Raw genomic sequence first — 15,487 nt, forward strand, 5'->3', positions numbered from 1 at the left:
TGATCTTGGCTCACTGCAACCTCTGCCTCCCGGGTTCAAGCGATTCTCCTGCCTCAGCCTCCTGAGTAGCTAGGATTACAGGCACATGCCAACATGTTCGGCTAATTTTTGTATTTAGTAGAGATGGGGTTTCACTGTATTGGCCAGGCTGGTCTCAAGCTCCTGACCTCAGGTGATCCACCTGTTTCAGCCTCCCAAAGTGCTGGGCTTACCGGTGTGAGCCACCATGCTCGGCCCCAGTGCATGAGTTTTAACAGAAGTTTCTACAGTTGGTATTCTTTTAATAATAATGCTTCTTCTAGAATAGAAATGTCACTTCAACCACAGAAATACATACATGTTGAGTAAGCCAAAGGGCCATTATGCTACCATATGCTGAAAAAATGAGAAAGCACTTGTCTTGCAGGTACTTGCAATTATTCTTTTCTCAATCAGCCCTTCCTTCTCCCACATTTATTTTAATGTTTGTTTTAAAGATACTCTGCTGCAATTAGGGGGATGAAAACCTAGTAGAATTACACAATATAATAATGTGATGTTTTCTTCTTTTTAAATAATTTTACTACTCCCCCAACCAAGTAAATAGCTTAAGGGTAGACAGTTATGCCTAAGGAAGTCAAAATGATGAAGATCTAAAAAATAAATATCCTCCTCTTCAGAAGCCGATTAATACAGTGCTCAAAGCTATAACTCCTTTTGAGAATCAATGGAAGATGCAGCGGCTTTTCATCAGGAAGGAAGCAGAAGGGATAAGGATTTGGCAAGGCTCAAATTGAGAGGTAAAATTACCACTGTTGTGATAGATGGTTTGAAAAACCCATCAAGTAGGTAACTAGATATTCTTATAGCCAGACTGCAGCCGTCAGGAACTCTAACTCCAAAAAAAAACTTCTTCAAGTTGAAGAAAAGGCAGATAATGAGTAAGAACACATTCTGCAGATTCATTTGTATTCCAGAGGAATTACTTCCAATGTCCTTCCAGTCCTGGCCCCTAGTATAAACTGCTGTTGATAGGAGATGCAGTGAGTTGTCTCTCAGGAACTTGAAAGTGAGGGAAATAAGATTGCCTTCAAAGAAGTATGCTGTGAAATGATCATATAAATGATCCAAGCAGAAATGGCTACAGTCATCTTACAGCAGTAGCAGAGCTTGGGGCCTGAGTATGTGTGGCAGACTCAACAGAGGTGACATTAACCTGACTTATCATGTTAGCATATCTGAAGAGTGGAAGAACTAGCTAATGAGAAGGTAGAAGCCTCACAAAAGGAGCATCCTGACACATATGGTGACAGTACCGTCCTAGCATGGTCTCAAGAGCGAGAGTGGTAACCTGCAAACTTTCAGACTTTCAGTATCCTCTTGGCATGAAGAAGGCTGACCCTGTGGCAGGATGGATGGGTCAGAATGTTCCAGCCTGATGTTATTAACATTCAAGTCATTTAAATTTCCTGATCCCATGCTCACCAAGCAACCTCCTGATTATTATCTGGCTTTGCACGTAGGCTTAATTACAGGAACGAGAATACACTGGCCATAAGGACTTGAATATTCTGAATGCCATGACAGTTATTTCATACTGTGGATGAACAGACAGGCAGCTGGCCATAATATATCCCCCCACATAGCTGCTGTCTCCAAGGGGAGAATCTGCTGCTTATGTGCTGGGTCTCAGGGAAAATATAATGACCATAGCAGGTAATTGCACTGCTGCTTACTACGTGGCTGGCACTGTCTAAATGTCTTACATGTACTAATTCATTTAATTTTTATGACCATCCTATGACATCAATAATCAGGCTGATTTTTACAGATGGAGTAAACTCAAACACATAGAAGCTAAGTAACTTGCCCAAGGTCATCTCAGTCTGCTGGGAAGGAAACAAGCCCAGAGTCCAGGTACCAGAATTCAGGTCCATAACCACCATTCTATACTGTCTTTCCATTTATTTCAGGCCCTGATCTTCATTATTCAGCCCTCAAATTAAAAAAAAAAACTATGCAAATTAAAAATTTTTTCAAAATGCACGTGTGATATGACCTAATGTGATCTGAACTAACTTGGTGGCAAAACTGTACTGGAACTGATGTGAGGGTATTATTTATAGTCTTACCTCATCCCAGTTGCTGAGAATAATCATGTTTGCTGTAGAAATATTAAAATGTTTGATTAAATGGTGTTGCCCAATATTCTGCTGTGGTTATTGTTGTAATATATGTGCACTGTATTACCTTTGCAAAAATCCTAAAGATGTTGAATTCCAAATCATATCTGGTCAGATGAGGGACCACAGACCATAGACCAGTGGTTGAACCTGAATAACTTGGTATTCTGGTTTTCAGTACTGGGCCTACAGCTTGGTCATATGCAGATGAGGAAGAACCTCTCTTACTGCGCTGACAAAATTAGGTTTCTGAGCCTGAAAGGCTAGTAGTCAAGCCACCCAGGTGGTGAATAACCCTCGGGGAGGCCTGTGAAAACCCACCATCCAATGTGCTGTCTAGATGGTTTGATTGGCCATGAGCACCAGTGAGACTTTTTCCCATTAAAGTTCCTCCAGGAACTCAGATGGTCCCTCCTGTAGGAGATTGAAGGCTCTTGTGTTGGAGCTGGTGACCTTGAAGGCCACGTATTCCAGGATATACAAGATCAGTGGGAAGCCAGTGTATCCATGTGCACATTACAGGGCTATTAGGTTTACTTATCCACTCACAAAAATAATTCCACAAATGGGCCGGGTATGGTGGCTCACACCTATAATCCCAGCATTTTGGGAGGCTGAGGTGGGTGGATTACCTGAGGCCAGGAGTTCAAGAGCAGCCTGACCAACATGGTGAAACCCTGTCTCTACTAAAAATGCAAAAAATTAGCTGGGTGTGGTGGTGGGCACCTGTAATCCCAGCTACTTAGAAGGCTGAGGTGGGAGAATTGCTTGAACCCGGGAGGCAGAGGTTGTGGTGACCCAAGATCGAGCCATTGCACTCCAGCCTGGGCAACAAGAGAAAAACTCCATCTCAAAAAAAAAAAAAAAAAAAATCCACAAATGTTGATGAAGACCAAGAATAAAATATGGACCTATTATTAAATTTCCCAAATTTGAATTCCTATAATGAGACAGACCTAAGTTTAAATCTTGCTGTGTCATACATTAGCTATGGGACTTTGGAACAACTTAACCTTTCTATGTCTGCATTTCCTTATCTGTAAAATGAGGATAATAATAGTACATATCCCATGGGGATGTTGTGGGGATTTAAACCAATAAAAAACTTAAAGTACTTTATGAAGTGTAAAAGCCTGTAGTAAACTTAATAAATGGTAGCTATCATTATTATAATAATTTTGGTTAAAGATAGTCGATCAGTTGTAAATCTACACACATTATCAATATTTGAGAGAGAGACAGAAGTAATTGATTTTGCATAGGAGAGTCTAGGTAGGCTTCAATGAGGCATCAAGGAGCAGTCTTGAAAAATGAGCAAAACTCCAATATAAAGTGAAGAGAAAAATGCTTTAAGGGAAGGAAATGAATTTAGTGTCTAGTATATTGACTTTGAGATCTTTACTGACAGCTGAAAATTTTTTCTGAAATTATTAGAAAGATTGAAGTTAGAATTGGTTGATTACTACTAAATCAATAATACTAAGATCTAAAATCACAATAATAGGCTAGAATGTCAAGAAAAAATTGTAGACTGAGAACAGGCAGAGATAGGGAGTATGGAGATTTAAAAGACTAATAGAAGGGGAGTCTTTGAAGGCAGAAAAATAAGCAGAGATGAAGGAAGAGGGCAGGTTTAGAGAAAACTGATTTGTTCAAACAGGCATTGAAATGGAGCCTAAATCCCACTGGAGAACAGAGAAAGTCACTCAAATTTAACTTGGTCAGCAGTACAGTGCAATGTGCAGTCCTCAGGGTCAAGATCCACCTGGATTCAAATCCTCCCTTTAACCCTTTCTAGCTGTGTAAACCTTAAGCAAGATATTTTTCCTCTGAAATCACAATATTCCATGTGTTTAAAATTAAAATAGTAGTATTTGTCTTGTAAGACTATTTTGAGTTTAGAATGGACTAATGTATATAAAGCACTTAGGAAATTGTCTGGATAAAGACACATACATGTGTGCACCTGGGAAGATATAAATTGGTCAATGCAAACTTGATACCGGAGAAAATAATAGAACAATCATCAAATTACTTTTCATCACTCAGAGGACTCCTAGATATTGTGTAACAATTCAAGTTAGATTTATGAACAAATAATGTCAAAGTGAGACCAATTTGATTTTCATTCTTTGAAGAATATTAGACCATGTGGGTAAGAGAAAAATAAAAGATTGAATACAGCTGAACTAGCTCAGTTTTCTGTCTATCTCCATGACATTTCTATGGCTAGGCTGCAAGGAACTGTTTAGCTCAGCATGTCCCCATAAGAGTGTTTTATAGAAAGTTATTGAATGGTCCATGAAGCAAATAAGTTTGGGAAACATTGGGTAAAATAGGTTGCTTTATTGTAGAACTTTTCAATTGTTTCTATTATAGTAATGTAATATGAATAGTCAGTATAGTGTACAGCATTTTTCAGACTTATCTGGCCATGGAGTGCTTTTATGGGTCATAGAATATAGCCAGAGAAGGAGAGGTATAGCTATGATATTATCTTTGCTGAAGTTATGATTCCTACATAGTGATTATTAAGTTTTTAGCATCTATATATAGAAAAACATGTGTTATTCCATAGGGATCAGAGTTTAAAGAGTTATTTAATACTTTTATTCATGAGCTGGACAATGGGGAATCAAGAGAATCATAATTAAGCACGAAGTTGGACAGAACTGCTATTACTTGGAAGACAGAAATAAAATTCAAAGGACATCCAAAATAGAATTCTATCAAAAAGGAATGAAGATCAATAAGGAGAAGAAAAATGTCTTTTCTATAAAATACAAGCTTTGTAGAAAAAGAAAGAAAAGATTTTGATATACATGTGCATGGCATTAAAAGTCCAAGAAAACACACTGGTCTTGAATAAAAGCATGATGAATAAAACTATCACAAAAGTTATTCTGCCTCTGTCAAGTTTATTGTCATGAAAAGCATAGGGAAATGTGGTGTGTCTTACAGACTGGGGTGGCTATATTTTAGGGTGTTGGCCTTCTGCACACTTCTGCTTAGCTCTGCATGTTTCATACAACAGTGGTCTTGAATTGCTCTAGAATATAGGACCTCCAAAGCCAAATGACTCTCAGCAAGGTCCCATCTAGGGTATCCCTGAGTGGTGGGCTGAGTGTCTTGGGGGAGAATCTTGTCATTCCCTGATTTAATGAAGACCTCCTAGTTGTTTTGTTAAAACTTGTGAAAGTGAGCAGAAACTGATCATCCTAGATGAAAAGTATCCTGGTTGCTTGAGATTCTGCTAAATCTAGAGATTATCCAGGATGAGTGGCATTTCTAGGTCCCTGAAGAGTTGATTTTGAGGGACCAGAAGTTGTAACTTTTGTGTTCTTATGTTAGGCAGTGATATATCCTAAGTATCCCTCATAGATAACTGACTTGTAATGTACCCATTAGAGTCGTGTGAGTGTGTGTGTGTGTGTGTGTGTGTACCTGTATGCATATGTGTAAGAAAAAGCCAATATGAAGTGAGAATCATAAAACTGCTGAAGGTCCTGTGCTTGACTGAGAGTACCACACTAATGATTTAGAGGACTTCCAGAGCAGGCAACCAGGTAAAGGACATGAAAACATTAGCACATAAGAATTGGAGTTGATAATGTTTAACCTGGGTAAGAAATAAAGCCAGGGTCAATATACTTCTTTTACTACTTAAAAAGAAAAAAAAAAAGGTTCGATAAGAAATAACTCTTATATCAGTTAAAACTGTCCAACAATGGACAAGACTGTCTCATGAAAAAAACTAAAAATCAATTATTTTTTGAATGCTTATTTTGTGACAGGTGTTAGGCTAAACACATTACATGTGTTAGCTTAGTCAACCGTCTAAAAATCCACATGAGGTAATAACTGTTATTATCCTCACATTAGAGATGGGAAACAGTGTTGGAGAGGTTAGCTTACTTTTTCAAGGTCACATAGCTAGTAAATGGAGAAACTGGATTCCACCCTGGAGTCTGTGCACTAAACTACTAAATTGCTTACTTCCATCCTCAGATGCTTTAAAGCACAGTCTGATGTGTCAGAGATTTAGTCAAAGGAGTTATTCCCATTGCAAGACTGGACCACTGCAGATCTGCAGATAGTTTCTAAAGTCCTTCATCTAATTTCTGCCATACTGATGATTGGAATATTGAATTTAACCCCTTTGGACACTGGGTCCATCCATCACCTGTCTATTTTAACATCAATGAGGAAAACATCCAAAAAGTCTAGAGAAAACCAGTAAAACTAAGGGATAGGTGGACAATTGGATATACAAGGAAAACTGAAACAAGTTTCATTCCTTTGGTCAGAAAGTGACTTGGTGATCTTCAATATGCAAAGGATTTGGGGTATATAAGTCATTTCCATGATGATTACAACAGGAAATCAGTTTCAATGAGAAAGCTTGGATGAAACAAGAAAGCCTTTCCAGTGAAAATGTCTTGAAATAAAAACTTGGAAGTACACTTATGGGTAGAAGAACAAGATCATGTTAGAATAGAAGCTGATGCCTTCAGCAGCAGCCTTCCCCTGCTGCCTCTCCAGTGGCCTTGGCAAGTTGACCTGCCCTGAGGACGAGCCAGAATGCCAGGAAGTGTTTGTGAACTTCACTCTCTTCCAGCCTTTTCCACTAAAGAAGGAGCAGACATTAAAAAGGAAATCTGAGTCATTTTCACTTTAGGAAAGCTTTAAACTAAATTTGACAACTGTGGTCATAGGAGTTCTTAGGTGGGCAACCACAGGGTACTGCAACAAATAACTTTGCAACATCCCTTCCAATTTCATGAGTCTATGGCCCTCAACAATTGAGGAAAGGCCACAGAGTTTCCATTAATAAAATCACCTTTAAACATCAACATTTCTGCTCAACAGAGCATTAATGTATTAATTTTAGGAGCAAGAAGTCAGTTTTTTTCTTTAACACTGAAAGCAACTGAATACTCTTACAAAGAAGGATTTTTTTAAAACCTTTTGAAGGATTTCTTTCTGTTTCATAGACATTTTATCATAATTTCATGCCCCCATACTTCATGGCTTGTTACTTGGTCCATTACTCTTACGTTTAACTTGATAAGGTCCTGGTTCCTGTGATATGAGTTCTTAGGTCTGGTTTCTCACAACTGCTGCTTTGAAGTGCCTGATAACATTCTTATCCTTCTGTGAAACCAGTGGATTCTCAAGTTCTGATTCTCCTGTGCTCACTGTCCTGCTGCTTCTGTTAGTTCGCGCTGAATGGGGACATTCTAATCTCCCCCTTTCTCTACTTTTTAAAGAGGGCAAACCTTGGGATGTTGCAGGTAGTTAATTGGTCCATCCATGGAACTGGGCAAATTATTCAGCAAATAATCATATTTCTCTGTGAGCATGTCAGAGCCTGTTGTCCTATGGGGAATCAGGGATTTCATTGGGGGCACACACATGGTTTCTATAAACACAGATAATGCTTGTACTCTTTCACATGTGTACAGAAATATTTTTTTCTTAATATGGTCCCCACAGGCCTACAGTCATGCTATTTATCCAAAGGGGGGCCTCTATCCACAGGATCCAAAGCAGGTATGTTTCAATTGCTGGAGTTTGGAAACAGCCAAGCTTTTCACAAGACAAAGTTAGGGCCTCGCTAAAACTGTAGTGGGAAAAAAATCTTCTGGACAAAGCATCTCTCAGGATACTGAGTAGGGGAAATGGGACTATAGACATTCAAATGACTTCTGTAAATTGTTTATGGCTAAGATTAAGTTAGAGTTGACTTTTCAAGGCCTTTGATATTTTAATAGGAAATTAATTTGGGGGAGGAAAAAAATCACCCCTGTCTCATCCACTTAGAAAAAAATTCCTTCTATGATGTCAAGTATCATTTCCCAACACATTTGATGTGAATGTTAGATGACTGCATTTTACAGATGATCAGAGTGCTAAAAGATGTCTACATGAGGTAAGATAGGGACGGAAACTTTCACTGCACTTTAAAGAAGAATGAGACAACTGGTAAGAGGAATAAAATCACAATTGTAAGCAAAATTGAGAGGAACTATCACCTCATTGTGCACAGAATATGCTGTTATCAAGCAAAGTTACTCACAGGTATTTGCAGTGCCTTTGGGGATGGGGAGATAGGAGCCTGGACTCCAAGGTCGGCCCTGATAATTCTTCTTGCATTTCCCACAGTCTGGACCTGTAGTGTTGTGCTCACATTCACATGTCAGTTTGCTGTTGTCATACACACACACAGTGGCATGGAGATTACACTTGCACCTGGGCAGAGGAGAGACAAAGAGTTCATTGTCAGATAAGTTGGTCTCGGTGACCACCGAGGCTTTCCTGATCTGTCTCCAAGGGTTGTGCCTCTCAAACCATGCAGTGCTTGAGTGATACACAGAGGCATTTGGTAAGAGAGAGATTTGCAGGCCCAGCCCTCAGAATCTTCCCAAAAAGAGCCGTTTGCACGGGGCAGGGTTGTTACAGTGCAGTCTGTCCTTGATACTGCACGTTGAGAAAGCCGAGTAGCAGCCAGGTCAGTGGGGGCCTAAACTCCTGCAAGGTAACTGTGCTCCAAAATCAAGGGGGTTCCCAACAGGTTCCAAAATACTGTCATTTAGGAAAAGGTCTTTTTGTGATATTAACAAATCTATGACACTTTCATCTGGGCTTCGTTTGAGTTTAAAAAACAATGTTATCTTTTTTCTTTAAATCGTTAAGACAATTCTTATTTGTTTAAAAAGGAAGATAAGCATTAAAATAATTTGCTATTCAGACTTATTCTTAGAAACCCAAGAAATTATAATCAAGTGTTCTCATTTTGCACTCTAAAATGACATTTCCTCAGATCAGAAGAGATTTTCCACCAAGGCCGCTAACAGACCCGAAGGGAGGTGAGACAGTAATCCTCAGACATCCCACTCACAGCAAATCGGGGAATCACAAAGGCCTCTCAGAAACAGGCCAAATGACTCTAATAAAAGATGCCTAGAATCCTAAAGGAGAAAAAAAAAAAAAAACCTTCATGTGGCAGGGTTTTGAAGTCATTAGCCAAGGCCTGGCCTTTGCTGCCTGTGAATAAAGCCATGATATATGAGAGGCAACAATGGAATATGCAATTTCCACAAAAATACATCCCAGTGCTCGAGGTATCTGACTATAAAATTGCAATGGCTAACCTGGTATTTGTTGAGGCAGCAGAATATAAACTGTATCACACTGAGCATGAACCATATCCTCTGGAAAGGTAAAACCTACGTTGACAGAGTGGCCACAACCAGAGTTCAGAATAATGTATGTGAGAAGAGATGGTCCACACATAGGAGAGAACCTGGGCACCCAGGCTGGGGTGGGTAGAGAACCAAGATAGGTCAGAATCAGAACCAGAGAGAAAGAGAGACTGTGTGTGTGTGTGTGTGTGTGTGTGTGTGTGTGTGTGTGTGTGTGTGAGAGAGAGAGAGAAATCTGGTCTCTTCCAGGAACTAGGACAAAAATATAGAAAATCAAGTTTCATAAAGACCAAAAAATATTATGGTATTTTTTTTTCTCTTGGGCCAAATGCCATGAACTGGGAAAAAGAACAGAATTCTCTTTCTTAGGTAGGAAAATGAGACTCCTTAACAACCATGTTGGCTTCTCTAATATCTGTATAGCAATGGCCAAGTTTTTCTTTAGTGTATTCATAATCTGTTTGGAACACTGACCCATACTTATGACAAGGAAAAAAAGGAATGGTTAAGACTGTTACTGAAAGCTGTTGGGCTCTCTTTTAACAAAAAGGTGTCATCCTAAAGCAACCACCATCTACACAAACCTGTCTGGGAAGACCAAGCTACAGCTTCCTCGGGGGTCTATTACAATGTTTAATACTTCTTGCTACAATCTGTTCTCTGAGTACTTACGAATTATAATAAGCTTGTTCCACTTAGACACATAAATGTCACCTTTGAAAATGAACATTTGTATATTCTTTAAAAAGGTAAGATAAAAAATAATTCAGTTAAATAGGCAATGTTTAATTATGAGCTAGGTCCTATAACAATCTCCTATATGCAGGGAATCACTTGTGCTAGGTTGCTTATTAAAGAATCTTTCTCCTTCCAACATTAACACCTTTATTTATGGGTGTGTTTATATATACGGAGGATGTTTAAAACCTGAGTGATAGAAGCACTGGCTTATACTGATTTAGCACCATATCTGGTGTTAAAAATTCCAAATGAGGAAATTGAACAATGTGATCCCAAAGAATACGCTGGTTTCATGCGTGAAGACCAAGAATGCAAGGAATAATTGTAAATTGGATTATATATCTTGTAACTGTTAATACTTTCATTCTTGTAGTCACTCTGAGTTACAGGCAATTTCCATTCTCAGGACATTATATTAGCTGAGAAGATATTCTTTGAATAATAAAAGAAGGTAAAAGGAGAATAGATGAATGTTTAGTCTTATTTTTTCTCAGATTTCTTCCAATTAATGGCTCATTCTCAACTGTCCAAAAGCTTATTTATCATTCAAGGCTCAACTCAATTCATAACCCTTATCTGAAATCCATCCTGACCACTGTACATACCCTGAGCTCTACTCTTCTGATTTCCTTAAATGTGTCTGTGTGCTTGGATTGGTTGTTACTAAAGGCTTTTTGTACTTATAAATTTTCTCACTCATTGCACAATTCTCTCCCATTTTAAGGTGGGGAAATACCTACTGCATGTCTAGTCATCTTCTCCAGCTACCTCCTAAGCCCTCTCCCCTCCCTTCTTGAATTTCCTATACTTGCCACTTCCATTCTCTTATCTTCCACTAACTCAGTCTTTCCAAATGATCACAGCCTCCCTTGCCAAATCACCCATGAACTGCTTGTTGAAAATCCAGTGGATACTTTTCCATGCCTTATTTGTTTCCTCAGGGGCTGGGACTCTGGACCACTCCCTTTCCCCTGACACTCTCCCCTCTGGATACCCAAGCTCATTTTCAGGAACGTCTTCAGCCTGTTGGCTACACATGCTGTTCTCTGGGTTCTGGCCCAGCACAGCCAGCACACTCTCTCTGTGCACTCTTATCTAGTCGTCCCTTCAATTTTTGTCTGCACTTCTTAACTTCCTTTATGTTACAAACCTTTTAAAGCAAATTCACATCATCTCCCCGACCCCAAATAAACATATTTAAAAGAAGCTCAAAATGTGAAAACATTTAAGGAGATTTGGAGATTATCTGTTACCCACAGGGGTCAATAGAGCCCCCTCCCTCCGTTATACCATGTGAAGAATATCTAATCAAAATGCTGGTAAGTCTGGCCTCTGTATCTCCATCTCAGATCTCTCTCAGGCTTCAGACTTACTCATCAAAATGCCTCCTGAACAAATCTAACTCAATATGTCCCCAAACTAAACTCTTTGACTTCCCACCTCTCCTGTTCTTCCTTCTGTGCTTTCTGTCTTAGAAAATTGTACCATTTTCCACCCAGTTAGTCAAGAATGATGTATCCCTCTCCTTTTCCTACCACACCTAATCTGGCATTACTGAGTCTCTCACCAAGCCCTGAGATTCCTCTTTGCTATGGTTTAGATATTTTGTCCCTTCCAAATCTCATGTTGAAATGTGATCTCCAGTGTTAAGAGAGGGACCTGGTGGGAGGTGTTGGAGTCACGAGGACAGATCTCTCACGAAGGCTTAGTGCCCTCATTGTGGTAATGAATGAGTTCTCATGCCATGAGTTTTTGCAAGAAATGGTGGTTTAAAAGAGTGTGGCATCTCCGTCCCCCATTCTTGTTCCTGCTCTTGCCATGTGACATGCCAGCTTCCTCTTTGCCTTCTACCATGAGTGGAAGCTTCCTGAGGCCCTCACCAGAAACTGTGCAGATGCAGGCATCATGTTTCTTGTACACAGACCACAGAACTGTGAGCCAAAATAAACCTCTTTTCTTTATAAATTACCAAGTCTTAGGTATTCCTTTGTAGCAGTGCACATGAACTAATGCACTCTTCCTTGATTCTCTTTCAAATCCTTACAGTTCTAGCAACGATCACTTTCTTAGCTGTGATCATCATCTTTGATCTGGTTTATTACAACAACTTCTAAACAGAATTTTGTGCTCCAGGCATGCTCCTCTCTATCCAATCACAACACAATAGTCAAAAAATTTTTTTACACAAATATATTTTGGGTCACTTCTGGAACAGAACCATTGTAAAATTTCCCATTATTTTCAGGATAGAGTCCAAGCTCTGTAACATGGCTTATAAGTTCTTTTTGCAATGTATCTCTTGCCCCTTTTCCAGCTTCATTTGTACCACTCGTAACTCTTCACTTAGTTCTTCAAACTTTGCCTTCAAGTACTCTTATAAGCTGTTTCTTCTGCCTACAGCATTCTACTCTCCTATTCCTACCTCTTTGATCAGGATAATTCTTCCCTTTATATATTAAACTGTATGTCAGTGGCTGGCTCCTTTTTGGTATTCAAAAAATATCTGCTGATTAACTATCTGAATGTTTCTATGGTCCACCAGGATGCCTTTTCTGTGTGCTCCTGTGACATAAGGCAAGGCTAGTTGCATAATAAAGCCCATACTATCTCTACTATAGACTGTAGGCTGTATTTTAATTGCTTATTCTGTCATCCTCACTAGAGGATAAGTTCCTGGGAGGCATCAGTCATGTCTGCTTTATTTATTGTAACATCCCTAGCATGTATTGTGGTTCTTGGACATAATAAGTGCTTGAAAACTTAGATGATCAAGACAAATGATAATAAACAAGTAAGCTTCCTGAAAGCAGGAATGTCATATGCGTGTTCTACTATGTCTAACTTGACAATGGACTAATTAATGAAAAATTAATAGACATTGTACTAAATTAAACACTCCATGATGTGTCTTGAAAGCTGCCACATGCCCTCATTGTTGGTTTTCATAACTAATATTACATTGGAGAAAGGAGACTCTATGAAATTTGTGAGATATCATAAACCTTGTTTAATTTCATTTAAACTCCAGGGGATTTATCAGATGACTGAAACCCAAAACAAGAGCTTTGTAAACAATGTTTGAAAGACCTAGGAAAAGAACACAGCTCAGGGGAGAGAAAAAACAAAGTATTTGCATAGCATAATTATTCTGAAATGTGCCTCTTTTAGCTTCAATGTCTCATGCAAGGATGGCTACCCTGGTCCAGCTGAAGTTGGAGGAGGGGCATTGCTTGAATGTTGGCTAAAACTGTAACTTCACATCTGATGAAGTTTTGGGTTGTCTTTGCTTAGTCACTGTAACAATTGCTATGCTGGGGCTGAACAGTGCAAGTAGAGGGTATGAGTTCTGTGCAAGAACAGTGCAAGTAGAGGACACTGCCTGTGTTTAGAGATGACTCCTGTTCATTTTCCACAGCTCAGTTTATCCTCATCAGCCCCATTCCAATTAGAGGTGAAAACCTGTTATTTAGAGCCCTTGCCAGAGTGGCTCTTCCACCAACCGGGGAAAAAAAAAAAAAGATTTCACAATGCTGGGAGATTGCTGTCAATTTCTCATGCTGTGACCTCTGGCCTCATGATGGCTAGAGGGCTGACTTCTGTGACATCTCACTCGTCTCTGACGTATTCATTATCCATTCCCATGGTCATCCAGCTCCCATGTCTATATATCCTGTCACTTTAGTTGGGGGAGGACTGGACAAGTGGAGACCTAAAAGGCTCTGCTAGCAGTCACATGTCTGATGTTCTCGAGAGCCAAGTCTATTCACCGATTCTGTTTATACCCACAGAACTCATACCTAGGCATTGCAGATAGAACTAATTGACCTGCATGTTCCTTGAAGATTTACTTGTGTGCAAGTGACAAATGGCAGACATTGCCAAATAAGGGTGTCACTAAGACAGACTTCAAAAAAAAAAAAAAAAAAAGTGAGCTCTAGTCTGTGATGCAAACTTTACGAACGCCAGTGTGTTCTCGCTTTCAACCAGATCTGCACTTCCTGTATTTTAGTGACCAGCTGTCATGAGTCAATTTAATCTTGCTTATAAAAATGCTCCAACATTTAGTTCTGTGCCACCTGCCAGTAGGTATGAAAAACCTATACCGTCTGCCTCATTTTTTATTTTTTTATAACTTAATATATCTATTCTGGGAAGTCTGTTATCTGCCAGAACTTCCTGTGAGCTAGAGGTCCATATAGCCTATTACTAATGTTCCAAATAGAGGTACTGAGACAAAGAAATTAAAAAATGTCCTTTGTGAAGAAAAACAGGAGTGCAGGCCAGGCTTAAACAGGAATGCAGGCCAGGCTTGCTTTCGTGCAGTCAGAGTTTTGGTTACGTTTGTGCCATTGGAGGATTCGCCATGAAGTGGATGAAATTTAGCTTCGGGGCCCTTTCAGGGCTCTGAGGAGGACCCTAGCAATATGTTCACACGATAATACACTTTGGTATAATTTACTCAAATAAGATATTTATTTATTTTTATTAATGAGGGTTTTTTCCCTTAATGAGGCCCCTTGGGTCCCTGCATCCCCAAAGGAAGAAAGTTTTAGGCATTCCAAGATGTGGATCATCCTCTGCTTGCACCTCTTCCCTTGGATTGGCACTAGCTATACAAATGCTTTTAGAGAATGTGTTAGCACAAATATTGGAGCTTGTAAATGTCTTTTTAAAAGAGTGATACATTATACAGTGCCTCTCACATTCTTTTTCTGTCTCTGCAGCCACCTTGACTTTTGACTTTCTTTACATAGACACATGAATTTCCAGTTCCCACCTTAACACATTCCTTGAAATGGGAGATGTGCAGCAACATAACTTAGAGTTTATGAGTTATGACACTGGGACACCGAAAAGGACAGCCTGAGTTCAAATCCCTCCTTTGCCACTTACTTACTGTAAGGCCAGGGTAAGTAACTTAACAAACCAACAACTAAACAGAGCTAACATTGTCTGAATAATTCTAAGCACCTGGCATTGTGCTAATTGCTTTTTGCATTTTTCACATATTATTTCATACCAAGCTCACAATAATCCCATGAGACTTGCACTAATGATTACAGATGATCATGCATTTGAATATTGAGGTGTTCCAAATCCCAGCTGGTACAAGATGGAGCAGGGATTTAGACTATGGGCAGCCTGCCTCCAGAACTTTGCTCTTACAGCTGCAGAGGACATTCATTCTTCCTAAGTACAGCTAAAATTCAGCTGCCTTTTCTGTAAGACAAGGGCAAGAAATGGAGGGGTTTCAAAGGACAGTTGTGGGGCTTGAAGCACATGATGCATGTAAGCCCTTAAGATAGTATCTGACGCAAAGTTCTTAACAAATGTTAGTTTCCATTATTATTTCTATAGTTACTATCTCTAATACTATGG

General features: G+C 39.4%; 1 protein-coding gene across 5 annotated transcripts in view; it reads right to left on the reverse strand.

Annotated features, from left to right (window-relative positions):
• NTNG1 (netrin G1) overlaps window positions 1–15,487 on the reverse strand; it is a 359,892-nt gene that overhangs the window by 79,849 nt on the left and 264,556 nt on the right. For all 5 annotated transcript variants that reach the window (XM_011968880.1, XM_011968877.1, XM_011968878.1 and 2 more), the window contains exon 4: window positions 8,242–8,414. In XM_011968880.1, the coding sequence (XP_011824270.1) occupies window positions 8,242–8,414 (173 nt within the window). The remainder of the gene's footprint in view (window positions 1–8,241; window positions 8,415–15,487) is intronic.

The sequence above is a fragment of the Mandrillus leucophaeus genome, unplaced genomic scaffold (assembly GCF_000951045.1).
Source record: "Mandrillus leucophaeus isolate KB7577 unplaced genomic scaffold, Mleu.le_1.0 Scaffold861, whole genome shotgun sequence".
NCBI classification, from domain to species: domain Eukaryota; kingdom Metazoa; phylum Chordata; class Mammalia; order Primates; family Cercopithecidae; genus Mandrillus; species Mandrillus leucophaeus.